Consider the following 20,262-nt stretch of genomic DNA (forward strand, 5'->3'; position numbering starts at 1 on the left):
TTGACCTTAGAGTGACTAATAATAAATATAAGCCATGATTTTTTTTCTCTCTTATTAAATCATCATTTGAAAACTGCATTTTGGTTTTAGGTTAATCTTATTTTTGTCTGATAGTAAAATTGATAATGATCCGAACCATCCTCAATCTAGGTGTAATGTTAATGTTACGTAAGAGTTTATTGTCAGTTTACAAAACTCTCCGGATTCTTAAACAATATTTTGAACAGCAGAAGTCTAATTAAATGCATATCAACTGCTGTGCTGTTTTGTTCTTCACATTAGGCTCGGTAGTCATAACCGAAGACTCCTTCAAGGTTTCTGCTGTGAAATCTGGTGCTTCACTTTTGATCTTGACACAAAACTGTCAGAGAGAGACCGCAAAGTTTGTGTTCGCGTTCTCACGTGAGCGAGCGCGCTGCGTCAAGTTAAAAGTATTTAGGCGGAAATGACACAAGCGTCACGTAGTGTTGGTTTCAAAACAAAAGCAGGCATTTGTTAAAGACAGAAATTAAAAGTCAAACATAAGCAGATTATCCAGTGTATTCTTTTAAATAAATATTTAACTGTTTAAATAACTTATGATTGCTGGATTTAAAATCAAATTCAATAAAGTTTCTGTTTTGTGTCTTATTTTGTAAGATGTAACCGGACATTAGTTTATTTATTGGACCTACATGAAGTTGCGCTGCCATGGTATCATAGTCCAGTTCTGTCAGGTTTTGTGTTACGTGCTGCTTTTTGGGGCCTTTAACAACGGTTAGAAATGCCTCTTTTCAACAATATATGCAGTATTTGTTAACCTTATTAATGTCTGCAGCTGAAGTGTTATTTTGTGTGGTTGAGGTTATCTGCAAGTCTAGCTAGCTTCTAGAAGCTTTCCGGAAGAGCAGGAGTCTACTTTGAGCCCCGGCTAGTTCACTGACCCTCGTCTACATGGCGACTTAGGACACCACCGGAACTTTCTCTAGATTACTTAATTAGTTAAAATGTCACATCTTGACCCAGACGACACCACTCCGTTGCTCCGGGACGATGCAAGCAGGTGAGTACAGAGTTCACAGGGTCCTTTTTTTTTTTACCACCAAGAATGCGTGAAGCCAGATTTTAAATGTGTTTGTATCACTGTATTAAATAATTTTAAACCACAAATCGTTGTTCTTGTCTGGATGCAGCGATGACTCCCAGGATGGGGACTACAGAAGCCGGTGGAGGTCCATCCGGGTCATGTACTTCACTATGTTTCTCAGCAGCGTAGGTGAGGAGGACTCCCATGACTTTTGTCCTCTTTTGTGTGGACACACCTGGTCTGTCTAGTTCAACAAGACGACTGATCTGAAAACTGATGACAAATGTGTTGGATAAAGTAAATACGAAAGAGGTTTGGCTTTAAAGGGATGGAAAATTAGCAAAAAAGGAGCAGAGCATTTTGATAAAACTATGCAAGTGGATCTCAATAATAGAAGATAATCAAAAAGTAGTTCAGTTTAAAAGCTAAAATTCTTTTCTGGAAATAACCAGATTACTCTTTTAACCAATGCAACAAAAGGCTGTTAATACATACACAAAAAGCACTCATCGTTCTCACAATACAGTCTCATCTTTGTCTTTGCAGTACAATATGGAAATTCTGTGGGGTTTAGCTCTGGCCAGTTTGCAGATGAAGCACAATGATACCATGGGTAATGAAAGCTGGTATTAGTAGTGTTGGTGTAGAATGAACTCAAGTGCAGAATTTACTTTCTTATGAAAAGAGGACTTTAGACCGCAGAGCAACCATCCAGTCCCTGAAAGGAGTTCACTTCACAATCCTGCTAGGGGATTTTGATCACACTTTCTCTCCCACTAACTAAATTGAGTGTTAAAGCAGTACTTTGTGACTGCAATATTCTAAACATTGACATTGAGGGGATGCTATTTTACAATCTCTGCAGCTTTGGTCCATGGAGATATGATTCATTGGACTGACTTTTATGTTTTATTGGTCTTGTGTAACATCCTAAATTCCTGAAAAACTGAATATTAGATTTCCATTAGATGTAATTCACATTTATCAGAATTGCCAGAGATAAACACTTGAAATGCATCGCTCTCTGTGTAATAAATCTGCATGGATTCATGTTTTGAAACAAATTCTAGGAACTTTTTAAAGCCAGTTTTTTTTAGATCCATGTAAAATAAAAGTTACATTTTAAACCACTATACAGTGACAGAATATTAAATTTGCTTTAGGTATATTGCTGTTAATCAGATAAATTACATTTACTATCCAAGTTGAATTGGTCAAAGTTAGTTCTTTATTTTCCACTAAAAGAGCCAAGATTGACCAAAATACTTCACCCTCATACCAAACTAGAAGATAACTAACTGTAATGTAAATAAATTGGATACAATAAATACAAATAAAGGAATGAAAACACAGTATCTAGATCTGGCTCTAGAAATCAAAGGTGATCAGTTGCAGCAGTGCCTTCATTTAAAACTAGTCTAACCAGAAATACCAAAGCTCCAGAGCGTCACATCCATCAGGTTGGACCAGTTGAAGAAAGAAATCTTTGTGAGCAACTAACTATTAGCATAGGTTGCTATTCAATCCATCTACCATTAAGTTATCAAACGTGTTATGCAGTGATCTTTTAATGAATCAATATGACAAAATATCAATGCATGGAAGAGTTTTGAAAAATCTTGTTGGGTCATTAGTTCTGGAAATGTTCTTCAGCTGATTGAAGGCCGACTTTGTAACTGGCTTTATGCATCTATAACTGTTCAGGTCTGAGTCCATCACTACATCTGGAGAGTGGGCTTGATCACGAGTGTTTCTCTCTGTAACAGCTAAAAGCTTTAACTTTGCGACTTCTGTCTCCCTTCTAACAAATCCATGTTCACCATCTTTGACAGCTTGTGGATCATCTCCGTTTCTTGTCTCTGCTCAGGTTTCACCATCGTCATCACATCACTATGGCCCTATTTGCAGAAGGTATGGAGTGCTTTCAGTTTTCAGTTTGTTGGAAGTGTTTTTTTTTAATTATTTTTAGTAAGGTTGAGAGAAAGTGTTGGCTTTCTGCATAAAACCACTGTGACCACAAATAAATGGAAAAAAGGGAAATGAAAGGATGAGTAAAGAACGTCTTAGAAAATCAGTTGTGGACAAAAATAGCATCTTTTGTACATTTGAATTCCCTTTTGAAGAATTGTTTATATATGACACATCATTTACTACAAAGAAGACAAAAAAAAGATAATTACTTACTTTTTTTTTTTAAACTACATAGTTTTGAAGTTACTTGCTTGACGTGGAGTCAGACTGTGTTGTGTTTTAGTAACTCGGTCTCATCTCTGGACCTGGTTGTTGTCTCATGTTGCAGGTCGACAGCAGCGCAGACGCCAGCTTCCTGGGTTGGATGGTTGCAGCCTACAGTCTGGGTCAGATGGTGGCCTCGCCTCTGTTTGGGCTGTGGTCTAATCACCGGCTGCGCAGGGAGCCGCTGGTGTGCTCCATCGTCATCAACCTGGCTGCCAATATCTACTATGCCTACGCGTACCTGCCCAAAACCAATAACAAGTACCACATGCTCATGTCCAGAGCATTTGTTGGCTTCGGAGCAGGTGGGAATCCGTTCTTCTGGCTCATGGTTCCTACAGCGCTGAAAATCTGACCTGGTGTTAAATAGAGATGTCTCTGCTTCCATTTCATCCACAGTAATATTCGATTTGTTCCCTTCAGGTAATGTTGCCGTTGTGAGGTCGTATGTCGCCGGGGCTACGTCTCTGAAAGAAAGGACTGGAGCCATGGCAAACATGAGCGCCTGTCAGGCACTGGGCTTCATCCTTGGACCAGGTGCTTCATTTGGAGCTGCTCTGGGTGTGGAGAATAACTCTGAAGAAGAAAGACGTGTTCATGTCTGTGTTTGTGGGTTTCAGCTCTGCAGGCATGCCTCTCTTTCATCGGAGAAAACGGCGTCACGGTGAAATTCCTAGACCTGCAGCTCAACATGTACACCACGCCGGCTTTACTGGCTGCACTTTTCGGACTCGTCAACATCCTGCTGGTTCTACTGGTGCTCAAGTCAGTTTATTAATACACAACATGCCTCTTTATTTGATGTGTGACAACAAATTCAGAACACATCACTGTTTTCTCCAGTGAACCGTTTAAAAATTGATCAACTTTGCTCCATTCGTGTCAGCTCATGCAGTGTCTTATTACTTTGATCTGCTCTTTTTTTAAATTGACTCATTTTTTGATCTATAAGTATAGTCCATAACACACGGTCAATGTATTTTAGCTCAGGACTTTCAAAGGCTTAATGCTAGACAATGTCATCTATTCTATAACCAGCTTTGTTATGGGTTGGGATCGTTATCCTACTTGAACAACCAGTTCAGTCCAAGTTTCAACCATCAGGCCCACACTGCCCTCAAGTGGAAGAAACGAGCAACTGCTGGAATACCAGTGCGACTGTCTGCAGTGAAGTTGTTGCCTTGTTATTCATCTAAAAGCTTTTATATTCTTATGTTTTTGCCATCAGAGAGCACCGTGTAAATGAAGATGGAAAGAACATCAGATCTATCAACTACACATCAGAAGGTATTGGTTGTATGAAGTCTTTGTTGCTTATTTTGTTGTTTTATTTAAGCTTTGAACAAAAAAGTAGAGTGCATGGGATTTGATCAAATGAGATCTGAGTAAGTGGATCTTCTGGAATGAGATTTTTGCCTTCAGCTTAAAAAGAGTAAGAACTGATTAGTTTTCTTTGCAACCATCCTGCTTAATTTTCTAAAGTTGCTTTTAAATACAGGTAGCTGATATTACCAGTAATAAGGGTTCCCACTATGTCTCTAAATGTATGGAAACAGCCATTACATGTAAGATTTTAAATGTGCCATAATTTAATTAAAACCTGCAGCTCAACTTAGATTGGTACACAAGGTAACAAAGTCAAGGAAAAAAATCCAGATAAGTTTATAAATAAGTTTCAGTTTTTATTTTTAATTATTCAAGTGTTCTTCTTTGTTCAGACACAGTCGATGTCCTTGATGAATCTGTGGAAACCATCGACCAGGTGGCTGTTGTGACCTCCAACGTGTTGTTCTTCATCGTCATGTTCATCTTCGCTGTGTTTGAAACGTAAGTATTGCACTGAAATACTGAAATGTTTACCTGAAATACTCACGCAGGTAAACACACAACACACACCTGTTGGGTTGGAGGAAAGTCCTAACAGTTCTTATTGTGCTCCAGAATTGCCACTCCTCTGTCCATGGACATGTTCGCCTGGACGAGGAAAGAAGCCGTTCTGTACAATGGTATTATTATGGTCGGCATCGGATTTCAATCAATCCTGGTGTTTCTTCTGGTAAAAGCAGCTGCTTCGAGGTAAATGCTTCAAGTCTAAACAGAGGATATATTTTAGTTTGGCTGAATTTGGGTCATGAAGAAGTTACTTTCTATCCTTCCAGGTTTGGAGATCGCCCCGTGTTGCTCGCAGGTTTTGGCATCATATTCTGTGGCTTCATTGTTCTGCTTCCCTGGGGAAATCATTTCCCCAAAATCCAGTGGGCAGGTAATCTGTGGGGAAACATTAGGGGAAATGTTGAGGAAGAAATCTGGATTTGAACTTGAGTTCTTCTTCCTTTCACCAAAATGCAGACCTGAAAAACAATTCTTTGGTCAGTCAAGTGTCTGGGGGCAGTTTAGTTGGCAACGGCACCGTGGAGCCCACAGGCTGCCCGTACGAGCAGACCTGGTGTCAGACCACCCCGGCTATCTACCTCGCTCAGTACATCTCATCAGACTTCCTCATCGGGGTGGGCTACCCGGCCTGCAACGTGATGTCCTACACGCTTTATTCCAAAATCCTCGGACCAAAACCTCAGGTGAAAAGAGTGTTTTAGATAAGTTGAAGTAGTTATGTTCAGTGAGGCTCAGTGTGTTTTCATTTCTCCAGGGTGTGTACATGGGCTGGCTGACCGCCTCGGGGAGCGGGGCGCGAACACTCGGCCCCATCTTTGTCTCCCACGTCTACACCCTCCTGGGACCTCGCTGGGCCTTCAGCCTCATCTGCGGTATGGTGGTGTTGGGCGTCATCCTCCTCCTCTCAGCCTACCACAGACTCATCGCCTATTCCGTTCGCCACGGAAGGATCGTGGAGTAACAGATTCTCACCACGGAAACTAGCAGGAGTGCATGACCACCAATGGTACATTTGTCCAGACTTTCTGCTGTGACAGAATCATTTTGCTGCTTCTTATTTTAAATGTGGGGACTGATCAATTACTAGTTTTTAACTCAGGGTTTTAGTCCTAAATCTTAATAGTAAAGAGATTTTGATGGATTATTTCTCATACCAGAGTGGGAGCTGGAACTGCAACTGACTTTTTACTCATTGTTAAGGACTGTGACAGAAATTAACAACATAATAATGTTTCGCTGTTTGAGGATTGCCGGAAATTCGTTTCATGGTTTATATTAAGAATTACCAGTTACACATTTTAACATTAATGCACTGTAAGAAAAATACTGATGTTATTTTTCCTAATTATCTGAATAGCTTTACCTGTAGTTGTTTGAAACTATGGGATTTTTCTCATTCCTAAATTATTCAGAAAGTGATTTCTGGGTGTGTGTGTGTGTGTGTGTACAGAGATAATGAAGTGAATGAAGCATTAAATTTTTTATTGTGAAATTAATTTTCTCTGCTTTACTTCATTATAATGCCATAATCATCTTTTTCACATTTTATTCAAAGATTATTGGTATTTGGAAACTGCTTAGTGTATTACGGACATGGATCAGTCAAACACAAAGTTTAGCTAGTAGTAGAACAGTTAAATATTCCAACTTCTCACAGAATAATGTGGAGAATAACACTGATTAAATGTATTTTTTAGAAGGTCAAACTTAACATCATGCACCAAACCAAAGCTGGATTACTGTCACAGAAGAACAATCAAGAAATCGCTTAAGTAGAACCTGACAGCATGAAGTACTCTGAAGGTTCTAAGAAAAGAAAAAATGAAAACATTATGCTCCTATCTAAAGATAATCAAGTACACATGAGAAGCTGACCTCCATCTGCCTGGAAATGATTTGATTCATCTGTAAAGTTTTGAAAATCCACCAAACAATAGGAAGAGCCATTATCCACAAAGAAGAAAAACATGCAACATGGCTGAACCAGTCTAGCCTGCCAAAATTAACCCAAAAGAAATAATAAAACACTTTTTAAAAATTCACAGGTTTCACTTATACGTTTTCTTAAATCAACAATAACAAACATCTCCCATGGGGGCTATTAGCCTCCATTACAGAATGATGTATTTTATCGTGTGATATTTGTGAGGTAACTAGTAAGGTGTTGGAAGAAAGGTAAATAAGCAATAAACCTCACCACTCATTACTTGTTTTGCTTTTAGTTTGCTTTTTGTAAGACTTAATGTTTTCTCGTGATCAATACTGAAATAGATTCTACTGTTACTTGTCCGGTTTTGCCTACAATACTGAAGTTTAGAGTAAGCGGAAAATAAAGGGGTAAACACAGGTGGTAATTACTAAAATAACCAGAAGGGGGCGGAATGATAAGTTTCGTTTGTAAATAATGCCATAAATGATGGGTCGGTGGTGACGGAGTCAATTTGATCTGCCGTCTCGTTTTGGAAAGGAACCGACTTCTGACTCAAAGTGCTTGTTTAGATTTTAAAGCAACGAAAATCAGGCAGACACTTACCAGTAATTACTTGTGTTTTTAAGTGTGCTTTAACATTTTTAACACATATAATAATATAAACTTGTGTTATGCTTACTAAATGTGAAGTTGTCGTGGTTACTTACTAAAGCGAAGTGCGTCTGTGTGTGTATCCAGTCTTATCGATTAAATATTAAACGTGCTTCTATGACGTTAGAATCGCCCAGGATCCGAAAGAACCGACTGATGTAGAGCCAAACGATCCGAATCCTGAAACACCACCGAAACGCCCATTGGCAAAATCCATGACGTCGTGCTTAGCTTTCCTCTTCTTCCTCACCGGATGCTGAGAAGAGTTCAGAGCGCGCCGAGACAAAAACGCAGCTCATGTTGGAAGCTGCTGAAACTGGCGCTTGGTATATTATTTGTTTTAGAAGCTCATTAGTTGATTAGAAGCGTATGAGACGTCGATCTCCGGCGTGTGATACAAAACATGCAGGTATTTAACGATGAAACCGGTAAGAAAATGCTCATTTGGACTTGTTTAGAAGTTGATGGCTAGTGCAGTTAGCATGCTAGTTGACTCGAATAGATTGGAGTAACGCTCAACTTAAATGTAGATAAAAGACTTTACCATTGAAGCCTAACCGTTAAAATGCACTGTCTCTCATGCTTTTCAGAGTTTACGGATATTCATATGATCGTAAGTAACATCTTCACTGTTGTTTTGGTCCCAGTCGAATGTGTTGCATTGAGCGAACGGCCTTGAAAGTAGCAGCTGCTGACCTGAATTGAACCCAAAATCTGGCCTCGTTTTCATCCCAATAAACTTTTTCAAAAGACAAAATAGACCTGCTTATTTTGATCGTACCTGAATTTAGCTGATATTTGTTTTTAACCTAAACCATAAATGGAAAGTGTGACTCAATCGGTCGTTGCATTTTCTTTGTTCTTTACATTATTTGTCTTTTAAAAGTTCAACACTTCTGCTCTGAGTTTGTATTTAAAAAAAAAAAAAATAAAATCTTGTCTTTTTTTGTTAGCTAACTCAAAACTACATTTGTGGGAAAAATCCAATTTACTTTATGTTGGCATATTTAAGTCTTGAGAGAGAAATTGGTGGGAGGTGAAATATGGTAGGTGTGGTATTTGTAAACATTTGAGCTGCCAATAATTATTTTTGAATTATTCAGATTTCTGTTTAAAAGCTATAATACGTATTGTGATTCAAAAACAACATTCAGAATACTTTTATCATGAATCATTTATGTTAGAAACACGGCTTCATGAACTGTAGACTTGTAGTCAAAATTGTTTCTCTTTTTTTTAAAAAATAGTTTATTACACTTAATTGAATCTGAAAATTACTAATGTTGAGCACTTTTCTCTCAGCAACAACTTTTTCAGCGTAAGATGGTAGCTGTGTAAAAATGATGCCTTCACTGTTATGAAATAGTGGGATTCTTGAGCTTCTGAGCCGCACATCTAAACTTAGCCATCTCATTTTGGTCACCAGTTTACTTACTGGTGTATCTGTATTTGTTTTCTGCAATAGATGGACGAAAATAAGCGTAAACAATTAAATAACCTTTCACATAATCTTACTATTCCCTAAAAATAAACTGATGACGCCATTTCCCCATAACTGATGAGTAACTATGTGAAAAGCTTGGCAAGTTGCCTTTTCTTTGCTCAGTGCTGGAGTTCGCAACTGGCTGCTTCCATTTTGTTTGTTTTTTTAATATGCTAGCATTGTTTTGTAGTTGCTGCTTACTGGTTGTTGTTGTTGTTGTGCATATTTCAACAGAAGCCTTTGTAAGCATTGTTTTGCTGAAAGATTGGTTTGTGTGACTTAGAAAACAAACAACAGTATCTCTGTACTGCTAAGAAATAGTTCACTTGATTAGTTATACGGTGATAGTGATATATAATTGCTGTGTTTCTACTGTTGCTTTTTTGTTTAAGCTATTTTTCGCGACTGTTCAACATAATGCATGTTGACAAGTCAGCTTTTTTTTTTATTTTTTTTATTTTTTACTCTAGTCAGATATACTGTTGAAATCACATTGCTTCCTCTTAGTTCATCGTCTCAAAAGCTACATTAATCTATAATTTGTGGCTTCCTTCCTCCCCCTGCATGTGGCAGTGATTTATTTTGTTTGTCCTGTGGATTTAAAAATGACCGGCACATGAGTTCCAGGTTTGCTTCCTTCCTTGGGTTCGTGTGTCACATGCAATAAAAGGAGCTCATCTGTTGAGTTAGGTTTTCCTGGATAATGGAAAGTGAAACCTTGGAAAAGCTCCACGTCAGGATCATAAATCCTGCTGCAGCCGAAGAATACAAACTAAGGCGGAGCTTCAGACGGCCTCGGAAACTGGATTTAGTTTGACTCTCGAGAAGTTTTGCATTTTTAGATGCTGACCTAATCTGACTGTGTGTCCTTCTCTCTCTCTCTCTCCTGTCATTTAGCAAAAAGTTGTGGGCTTATTTGGTCACAAGCCTCAAATGCAGAGGATAATAACATGTGGCCTTCTCGGTAAGGGAATAAAGAGATGTTTCCGTCATATTCGTCGGTATTTTAGTGCGTAAACGAAACGTTTTTGCTCCCCGCAGGTATTGAATACGATGCAGAGTTAGATGTGGACGATTATGACAGCTGGGCTCACCGTCGTCACAGCTTTAATCAACATTATGCTCGCGATACTTTGAGCGGAGACCGTACCAGAGCGTCCAGCTCTTCTTATCAGTCCCCTCTGCATTACTACTCTTCGGTTCGCGGCAACTCCAGCCCGCCGTCTTATAAAGTTCAGACGAAGGAGAGCGTGAGTGCACTTTTCCTCTGCGTTTGAAAGGTTCGATGAAGTCCCTCGAATCCGGTTTGACTCGGGTGTCTCTGCTCTGCCGCGCTAGGATTCCGAACGAAAAGCCCGATTATTACAAGAAACTAAAAAGAGCAAAGAAAAGGCAGAGAAAAAGCGGCTCAAGAAACAGGTGAGTGACGGGCTTTTCGGCGCGAGCCGTGCAGGAGGGGGTAAGATGCTGAGAGACGTTGCGTTTATTTCTGTCCCGACAGAAACGGAAGCAAAGAAAGCAAATGGAGAAGGTGAAACAAAATCCTGGTAAACCCGAAGAGGTGAGCACAACATCAAGACGAGATGGCATGGAAATTCTCTCTCTGGCTCTTGAATCCTTCAAACGCGTTTCCATTGTTGCGCAGGGAGACGCTGCGGAAGAGTCGGAGGAGAGTAAATGTGTTGATGACGATGAGAAGAAGAAGAACTTGGCTGCAGCTAAAGACACAGACAGCGACAGCAGCAGCAGCAGCAGCGGACAGGAATCCGACGACGAAGACGCCAAAAATGACTCGCACGATTTCGAGGTGCAACTTGAAATGTCTGTTTGCCTTTTAGTTGCTAAATCCATTTCAGGGATGGAAGTTTGAACAAGTTCCATTAAGCTTCAGAAATGGACTTTCACATCCATGCTAGTTTTTATTTATTTATTTATTTTTTACTTATCTTAAGGAACTGGATATGAACAGCTCTTTTGTGACCAAAGCGGCTCTCATAGCCCAGCGTAAATTGGAGCAAAAGCCCAAATCGGATAAAAAGGACAAAAAGAAAACTCCAGAGAAGGAGAAGTCTAAAAGTGTTCCTGTTAAAACGTCTGAGGATAAAGAGGATGCGAAGGGGGCGCAGCAAAAGGTAGGGAGTCTCTGAGAAGAGTCGGATTCAGGAGGACAATAAGATGTTACATTCTTTAAGTGCAGATTTTGTGTTTATGGTTTTTTTTTAAAACAGGATTCTGTCGTCCCCAGCGCTCCTTCTGCAGAAGATAATATAAAAATAAGTACCGATCTCGCAAGTAAGTTTCAATCTGTTCAATGTTAAACCTTCACCTTCTTCGCACGGTTGGAACATAACAAAGACATTTTCTCTTTTAGTTATTGGAAATAAATTTGCCAGCACAGGAGACTACAGCATGGCTGTGAAGTATTTCACCGATGCAATTAAGTACAACCCTAAAGAGTTTAAGTAAGAACATGCTACACTAAAAAAAAAAAAAAAAAAGGTTTTCCCAACCACTTGCTTTTATGCAACATTTGAACAGTTTTTTTTGTTGCAGGTTGTTTGGGAATCGCTCCTTCTGTTTTGAAAAGATGCAGGAGTATGAGAAGGCGCTGACGGATGCAGAGTTGGCGCTCAGCGTTTCTCCAGGATGGGTGAAAGGTCTCTTTAGAAAAGGCAAAGCTTTAGCAGGTCTAAAGGTAAAAAGATCTTATTGGAAATACACCCATACAAACATGACGCTGATCAGTGTGATGTCATTTGTTATGGTTTGTGATTCCTCTGGATAATTAATCTGATTGTGAGGCGTTTCCACCTACAGTTCAACTCAAATTCAGTTACAATATTTGATTTATCCGAGAGAAAAATTAAATGTAGGAAGAAAACAGAAACTGGAGCTAAGGACCTCCTTTAAAAAAAAAAACAAAATAAGTAAACACTGACCATCTCAGAAATATTATTAAAACATATTTTAAAAATGAAATTCAGAACACTTCAAGGAAAAAACAACAACCCTGCAGCCTGTTCTTGTATTCACATGAGCAGCTTCTTGACTGTACAGCAACCCTGTTAAATGTTTCACAGTAAGATTTTTCAGCTCAACATGCTTGAAAAATCCAACAATAATTAACTCGTAGGACGAAAGCCCATCACATGTCATGAGTCGTTCTGATTGTTTGGACGTTTCTACAAAACTCATCTGCCCAGCCTTAAAGTATCCGGATTTTTAACGTCGGTCTCGGGAAAAATCCTCTTGACTTTCGATTCTCAGCATGTTTTAAGTAATTAAAAGCCGTAGTGTGGCTAAAATAAATATCTGATTGCTCAGTTTTCAGTCTGTTTAAAGTTGAGCAACACAGAGTTTAAAGTCCCAGCTGACTGTCTATGTAGAGCCTCAGTTTCCTGAGGTTTACTCATGATGTTAGGACTAGTCATTGTATAAAGTATCAAATGAATAAATATCTTTGTAGAGTTGTACAGGATTGGGAAGCCGTGAAGCTTTAAAATAATTCTCCTTTTAGATGTGTTGCATGTATACGGTGCTTTATGAGCAGCTCCTAATCAGTTCAGGTCGTCCCGACTCCTCACTGTGACCTTGTGTGAACGTCGCCGAGTCGTGATGTCGGCTCATACATGTTTTGACTGATTATTGTCAAAGCAAAACCCCTGGCGCTCTGAATTCAGATTTAGCAAATGGTTTCATCTCTCTTCTTCCAGAGATATAAAGAGGCCGCCGATGCCTTCAGGGACGTCCTGAAACGAGAGAGTTCCTACGCAGAGGCGGCCCAGGAGCTCATGCGAGTTCAGATAATACAACTGATGGTGTGTGTGAGACGGATAACTACATCGTTAAATTTAAAGCTAAATCCTGAAGATGTACAGATGGGACTGTTCTGCTGGTTTCTCCTGACTACTACTTCTTCTTCTTCTTCTTCCGTTTTTCTTCAGGCGTACGGTTTTACCCGGGAGCAGAGCTCCAATGCTTTAATCATTCACGGTTCTGTAGATAAAGCCTTAGAGGTTCTGTCTAAATTACACCGTCCACCAGGTGAGTCCCAAAGCTGCCGATTCTGGACTGCAGCGTAAATAACTTGAGATAATCGTGGACAGTTCCACCTAAGCAGCGCTGATTAAAGGCCCTTTGTGTGTTTTCAGGAGCCGTTTTAAATGGATCTCTCCCACCGGCTCAACTAGCAAACGTCACCGGAGTCTCTCCAGTTCTCTCTGCCAATTCTAGTCCTGCGCCTGTTGCTTCTGCTCAGTCACATGATGCAACTAAGAAACCTCTTCTGGACAAACCCTTAGGCCTAGTTCAGAATATACCCGATGTCGACAATCAGTCCAAGCCTGCTTATAACCAGGCTGGGAGGATAAATAGTGATAGAACCCCACCGTGAGTATCTAGCGTCCTTCATCGGTAGTTTGGACAGTTTGAATTCATCACTTCCTGTTATGAGAAAAGTCATGAGCTGGTCAATACTTCAGTTCTGTTAATCATCATTTTTTTTCTTTTTATTCAACATGTTCTCTTTTCTCTAACAGGGAGTTGTTTCCAGTTTGGGTGGGAAACTTGTGTTTTCCAGTAACTGAAGCCATGATTAGCAAGTTGTTTAGCAAGTAAGAAATGTTTGTGTCTGGGCATGGGTTGGTACGAGAGCTGGCGCGATGAATACCGAGTAAAAATACAATTTTGGTATTTTATTAACGCAAAAACATGATCAGATTGTTTTTATTTGGGGAGGGAAAAAAGCAACAATAATTCCTGCAGCCGCAAAACTAAATATTCCAGTTACATTCATATTTTTGGAGTCAGTCAGAACAGCTCAACGGTGTTGACACACTCTTAGTAAAATTAGTCACCATTTTGCATATCCCCATGGCAACAATAGGGTAATGAGTTTTCTTTCACTTAACGGTAATTTGAAACGGACGGTTAAATTCCACTTCAGTCACAATTAAACGTGAGATAAATTAAATGTCACCGTCAGCTAAAATTGGTGATATTGATGATTAACTTTTCTTTTTTTAGCAATTTTTGAGATGTATACAGTGGTTAAAAAAACCCCCCAAATCAAATAAACACTCTAGTTTTAGTTGGTTTTTAAGATTAGATTATGGTGCCTTTTGAGTGTTTAATCTGATACTAGCAGCTGGAGTTTAACCCTTTATGGTCCTGTAGGCTGTTTGCATCCCAGATGTACTTTTCGACAAAAAGCGTCAACTGAAAACCTTTGTGTTATTTAAACCAAATAATTTTTAAAAGATCGATTCTGGTCGCCACCCATGCCTAACTTCACTTCTTCGATGCGTTTTAAATTGATCCAGAGAAGTGGATCAGTTTAAAATTCACTTCTTGAATTTTCTGAACTCCGTCCTTTGCAGGGCCGGCCCGGTCTTCAGTGTGAAGCTTCTTACCGTCAAACGTTGTGCCTTTGTGAACTTTACTAAACAAGAGCACTGCGATGAAGCCATCAGACGCCTTCATGTAAGTACATATGCAACTTCATGCTGGATTTATGACCAAACCTGAGGCTTTTTTAGTCTGGAAAAGTCTATAAATTGTTGATTTGCTTGTCCAGGTTTGAGCTAAAATTTTAATAGATAAGGTGAGACGTAATTTTTTTAAAAAATTTATTTCGATTTTACTCAAGACTACAAATAGAATTGTGAACTTCAGAAAGTCCAGCGCAAAAAGCGTGTCCTTCTCAACTGCACACGTTCATTTTCTAGTCGGCATTTATTTGGCTTCAGGGTTTTCAGAGCACAATGCAAAGTAATTTAAAGGAAACATTGCAAACCAGTCTGACATTTCTGAAAAGTTATCCGAAGGAGGCCGACGTCATCATAAATGACGGATATTTCAAGCACATATATTATTTAACATCTTTTTTTCCCCCTGCAGTCGTTCTGCTTCAGTTGCAGCAAAGCATTGCTGACAATGAACATAAAGAAAACCTTTGCATGAATAAATCTGAGAAGGTTCTGTTTTAAATGCAGAAATGCCAGCTCTGCTAAGTTAAGCCACTAAATTCTCTGTCCATCCTGCACTGCGGTGGGTTTTTGTTTTTGATACGTTGTTGTGCAAAGCGACTCGGCCTGGTATGTGCAAAGAAAAATGAAAATCTACTGAAAGATTGAAATGTGCAGAAACTGCTAAAAGCTGCAAACCTACAGAGTTTGATCTATTAGAAAATTAGAATATTGTATCAGTTTAACAAAAAAAGTTTAATGTCAGCCTGATGAAAAGAATATCCATGTACAGTATATGCATTCAGTTCTTGGTCAGGGTTTACTTTTCTTGCATTTTGTCTCCAACATGATGATTAAATCCTGGAAATATCCCCGACTTTCATGCTCCTTTTTATTCCAGGTTTTGTGATGAGCTGACTTCTAGCTTTGAGTTTTGTTGAAATATAATTTCTGGAATAAATGACCTTTTCAGTGACACTCCAACTTGCCATGTATTATCATTTTTTAAAAATATTTATTTATTTTCCCCAGGGTTATGATCTGCAGGGCATAAAGATAGCTGTGAGATACCCGGACCACATTCCTCAAGGGATGGGCATCTCCAAGTCTGCGCTCAGAGCTCGAGATCTACATTATGAGAACTTCAGGTTTGTGTTAAACATTTTAGGGAGAATTAAAATGTAATTGCATTTAATTTTTAATTTGTTTTTTTCTTAATCAGTCATTATGTAACGCCATCTGTTTTCTCAAGAGAAAACCTATTTCACCCTGAATTTTAGGTGACTGAAATTCAACTAAAGCTACACAAGCAAACCTTTAAATATAAAATATATATATGTAAAATATATATATATATATATCTCTTTTGTTTGCAGACGACGGGAAGAAGGTGGTGGGAAACCAAAGATGTTTTCGTGATCACAATCCAGACCCAGGAAGCCTCTGATTCATCAAAATATTATCAATAGATGCAGAATATCTTAACGCTGTTACTTCCAGATGAAACGATGGTGTTCACCGAACTTTAAGGTTTTCCTGCCCGACGCTTTTACTCCTGTTTAGCCACAGAAATCTGACTCTTTTGTATTATCACAGAAGGTGACTCTCATTAATCCAAATATGGGCTATTATTAGTATTATTGTTTGGATATTTTTTTTAAGCTATAATTTAAAACAGAATCGTCTTAATGGTAATTTAAAAGACTTAAAGTTCAGAAGAAGGTCACCATTATATTTTGAATGTTGCCATATATTAATATTAGTGCCACTGGCTTCAAGTATTGATGAAGTACAACACCAGTTTGTTACAGTTAATCACCCGCTTACAGTATTAAATTGATTAAAACATTATATTGAAGGCGTCATGATGTGTTCAGGAAGTAAGACGGTTATATAACAGGTATACTTTACATTGACCTTGTACTCATATATGGATCTTTTAGAAGAATCTCTGCCTTACATGCACAGCCTGCATCATTTCTGTATCCAGTTTCTTTTTTTCTAAACTTAAAATATGTTAATTGTTCTCATTTGAATAAGGACAGTTCTATGCATCCTGTGTTATAAGCTTTTTTCCCCCCCCTTTCTAGAGACTGAATAGCTGTTTATTCTCTTTGATTTGTCATTAGTGATTGACCATGATGAGGTTGTGCACACTTGCACCTTTATTAACCAGGTGGCTATTCCTAATGTGAAAATTAAAGATGCTTTATTAATCTGAAGTTCTGTTTGAGTCTGAAGTTTATGCGTCATAACTTCACTTTGAAGGAAACTAACATGACAAAGAGGTTCCATTGCAAGGAACCCTGAAGAATCACATATTTGGCTGTAAAGAGGAGCAGCAAAAGCAAAGTGGGTGGATTAGCAGTTCTCTACAACTGATGCGACTTGTGACGTTTAGTTTTACTTTGGGAGGGATATTATTAACCCTTTCATGCATAGTGGTCACTACAGTGGACAGCTATCTTGTGTTTCTTGTGGATTTTTATGTTATAAGTGCACACAGACCACTGAAATGGACACCAATACATCATGAAATACACTATCAACTACTGGCCATCAGCTGCAAGTGCAAGAAATTCTTTGTTAAATCCAATTTGGCTGACAGACAAAAAAAAAGCATGCCAACCAACCCGGTCCCTCCTACGGTAGACGACTCTTGGAGGTAAAAAAGAAATACTGTGACATCAGATAACCCCTAAAGAACAATATTACTGGTGTATTTTACAAATAACTTTGTATTTGGAGAAAATCCTGACACACAGGATCATAATTCATGGATAAAAGGGTTAAACTGAATTGATATAATGCAATCACATTTTCTTAAAAATAAAAGACAAAGAAGCGACCAGTTAAGAAGCTGCACTAAAGAGAGTGAGCTGTATGATTGACACGGAGATGGCCGGTGTAGGTGGACTCTGTTAAAACAACCTGGGCTTCTGTTGCCTCGGCACAGGCTGAACGCCTCCATGCCTCACCGACCGCATGGATGCAAATGCATGCAAAGGGAGCCCTGATCTAGAGCTGGGTGCATACTGCTAAAATGGAGTTTTAGAAAGTAACGTTTCTAACGTGGTGGCCTAAAAAGTATCTGCTCCGGCAGCTGCAGCCAGATTTCTGTGCGAGCTTTCTGTGTTTTCACCCTGCTGAACATGAGGGAGTGTTCAGAGATTCCAGGAGGCGCCAAATGGAGATAAGGGAGAGGCTCTGTCCCACAGGTTCAAGGTTCAATATCTGTCAACACTCTTAAGTGAAGAGTTAAAGTCTTGCTCAGCCGAGCCAGGCTGAAACTCCCAGGCCTCTGCTGAGAAGCTGCACTGAGATAGTAACTTTTTCTGTCCAGATAGAACAGACTGAGTGAAGGTTGCACACCTGCTGCCTGCCGTTTCTTTTGCAGGAATGAATAAAGTGCTGGTTAAGTGAAAATCATTTTAGTTGTCGGCATTCCCACATTTGTCTTTTTTTAAAGTAATTAAATAAAAATTTCTTTTAGTTCATAATCATGAACTGATTGAAGGAGCAATTATTTAACCGTATATCTTGCCATAATTGTCTATTGGTGCAATTTATTTATTCTCCCATTTTCATTGTTGCACAAACCCCTCCTGCTACGTAGGTTTGGTACAAATACAGGATTTAACTACGCTAGTTTTTAAATTGGCGGTAATACAGAGCACTTTGGAGGCTGGATGAAAAAACTCAACTTTTTGGTTTGGTCTTCAAAAGTCATTTTTGAGCAATTTAAGTGGTGATTTCTGTCGCTGTCTATGAGCAGCCGGCGAGCGACGGGTTGAGCAGTTTCCCTTTGAGAAACTGAATCAGTCATACAGAAAGTCTAGGTCGGAGGAAAATGTCAAAGTGACATCCAGACCAATAGCAGGACAAGAACATTCTGTTGGAACTATGTGTGCAATTTAACTGGACTAACAGTTTATGACGAGTTAAATCCGGAAAATGAACCATTAGTGCTGCCACAGAAAGTATGAGTGGGCAGAAGTCAGAAACTGACAATCATAGGAATATATTTAATTCATTAAAATATAATGGTTATATTTATGCAGCAGCCCGTCAATCAGGAAATGACTATAGGGCCACTTAAACAACTTAACATCAATCACTCTGTATAAAAGTTAAGGAAGTGGAGACATGCTGGCCACAATGCACAGCGCAATGTTTAGAGAAAACCAAGATGACTGAACTCAAACCTTTAACGTAAGTGATCAAGTAAAGAAATGTGAGTCACCTTCATCCACGGCAAGCCGTGAGCCTTTTAATGATGGATTTATGGATCTCAGTGAACACTGCAACCTTCAAAAATATGCTAGCACCTTTCATAAGTTCTAACTCCATATTTTACCCTCTCTAATTATTCTCAAGTCAGTAAATTAGCTAAAAAATTCTGTAATAAGGACATTTTTTTCCTTCTCATCTTCTGACTCAAGTTGGTTTTCTGTGTTTTTGCTAGAAATGTGCCATTTAATTCCAACTGATATGGCATTTAACTTGCAAAACTATGACAGAGGATGCACAACGTCTTTATAAGCTTGAATCAGCGCTGCAATAGTTTTCACCAAAAACGAGGCATTCATCTTATTCTCTGACGGCCAGTAGGTGGCAGCACCGACCTTTTGTTGTCACTGCAGTGAAACGTCATCGCTGAAACTTTGCTCAGATGCAAGTCAAACCATTCTGGGTCGGTTCAATTTGAGATGATGGTCAATAAAAACTGATATGATTGGTGCTGGATACTAATTATGTTTCCTGAGATCCCCCTGAAAACAGACAGCAGGTCTGCAGTTAAAGAATTATGTAAAAAAAAAAAAAAAAAAAAAAAAAAAAGACTGCACTTAAAAAACAAATCTAGATAGAAACATTACAATTTATGTTTAGCAATAAACGTATAAAGTGAAGAATTGAATGATGCGCAACATAAAGTTTGCTCTAATCTACTTTATTAGGTGTATGCAGGATTTCTAAATGCTTCGTGATCACCCACAGCAAATTCAAAAGTGTTAAATGTTTTGGTGTTGGTAGACTTTGTGCAAAAGCAGAGTTAATCTTACTCTAATAGAGTCACTTTCCGTTTATGCAACTCTGGAGTGTATATTATTAGTAGTTACAATCCAGTGTTAAAACAAAGTGTGTCCGTATCAAATCTAGAGGTGTTAAAATGGAATCAATAACTCTTGACTTCTGAACTCTGAACTCCACCAGCGGCTCTAACACTGAAGGAGTTCATTCACTGCCTCCGCCCCAGAATCACAGATTCCAACCGAAGCGACGCGACAGAAGCCAAATCATTTCGGGACTATTTACTTTCCACATGTCTGAGTTATTTACTGCGCTTGGTAAGTTACTTTTTTTCTGAGATGGTTTATAACTATTATTTTGAGTTGAGTTCAACCTGTATGACAGAGGGCTCGGTGTTAGCATATTTAGCTTAGCATGCCGAATGTTAGCGGAGTATAAGCGTTGGAAAAATATCGAGCCGGTGAAGATTTAATCAAATTACTGGCTAACTTGAACATATCCGTAATAA

At 38.9% G+C, this 20,262-nt stretch overlaps 2 protein-coding genes across 5 annotated transcripts; both read left to right on the plus strand.

The window, feature by feature from the left end:
- The first annotated feature begins 656 nt into the window (after positions 1-656).
- mfsd8 (major facilitator superfamily domain containing 8) lies at positions 657-6,690 on the plus strand. Its single transcript, XM_015036231.1, has 12 exons — positions 657-1,042; positions 1,173-1,255; positions 2,934-2,977; positions 3,366-3,606; positions 3,725-3,838; positions 3,922-4,066; positions 4,530-4,588; positions 5,020-5,128; positions 5,243-5,377; positions 5,461-5,564; positions 5,651-5,877; positions 5,949-6,690. The coding sequence occupies exons 1-12, from the start codon at positions 987-989 to the stop codon at positions 6,153-6,155; spliced, it is 1,524 nt and encodes a 507-aa protein (XP_014891717.1). The 5' UTR covers positions 657-986; the 3' UTR covers positions 6,156-6,690.
- A 1,328-nt stretch (positions 6,691-8,018) lies between these two features.
- On the plus strand, positions 8,019-16,945 carry LOC106949752 (uncharacterized). Of its 4 annotated transcripts, none has more exons than XM_015036227.1 (18): positions 8,019-8,184; positions 8,366-8,388; positions 10,156-10,222; positions 10,300-10,508; positions 10,597-10,677; positions 10,760-10,819; positions 10,904-11,065; positions 11,211-11,390; positions 11,487-11,550; positions 11,630-11,720; positions 11,812-11,953; positions 12,972-13,076; positions 13,203-13,302; positions 13,410-13,647; positions 13,797-13,871; positions 14,637-14,739; positions 15,756-15,871; positions 16,100-16,945. In XM_015036227.1, the coding sequence occupies exons 1-18, from the start codon at positions 8,145-8,147 to the stop codon at positions 16,140-16,142; spliced, it is 1,899 nt and encodes a 632-aa protein (XP_014891713.1). In that variant the 5' UTR covers positions 8,019-8,144; the 3' UTR covers positions 16,143-16,945. The 4 variants fall into 4 exon arrangements, with proteins under 4 accessions (XP_014891713.1, XP_014891715.1, XP_014891714.1 ...); XM_015036228.1 differs by having other exon boundaries at positions 8,023-8,203; XM_015036229.1 differs by lacking the exons at positions 10,156-10,222; positions 10,300-10,508; positions 10,597-10,677 and having other exon boundaries at positions 8,020-8,184.
- Positions 16,946-20,262: the final 3,317 nt, after the last annotated feature.

The sequence above is a fragment of the Poecilia latipinna genome, unplaced genomic scaffold (assembly GCF_001443285.1).
Source record: "Poecilia latipinna isolate Pla-1442-1.1 unplaced genomic scaffold, P_latipinna-1.0 Scaffold361, whole genome shotgun sequence".
Lineage (NCBI taxonomy): Eukaryota > Metazoa > Chordata > Actinopteri > Cyprinodontiformes > Poeciliidae > Poecilia > Poecilia latipinna.

Coding starts and splice junctions, on each gene's coding strand:
- mfsd8 (XM_015036231.1), top strand. CDS start 987: ATGTCACATCTTGACCCAGACGACACCACTCCGTTGCTCCGGGACGAT. Junction 1,256..2,933: donor TATGTTTCTCAGCAGCGTAG/GTGAGGAGGACT, acceptor GTCTCTGCTCAG/GTTTCACCATCGTCATCACA. Junction 2,978..3,365: donor TATGGCCCTATTTGCAGAAG/GTATGGAGTGCT, acceptor CTCATGTTGCAG/GTCGACAGCAGCGCAGACGC.
- LOC106949752 (XM_015036227.1), top strand. CDS start 8,145: ATGAGACGTCGATCTCCGGCGTGTGATACAAAACATGCAG. Junction 11,954..12,971: donor AAGCTTTAGCAGGTCTAAAG/GTAAAAAGATCT, acceptor CTCTTCTTCCAG/AGATATAAAGAGGCCGCCGA. Junction 14,740..15,755: donor AAGCCATCAGACGCCTTCAT/GTAAGTACATAT, acceptor TATTTTCCCCAG/GGTTATGATCTGCAGGGCAT.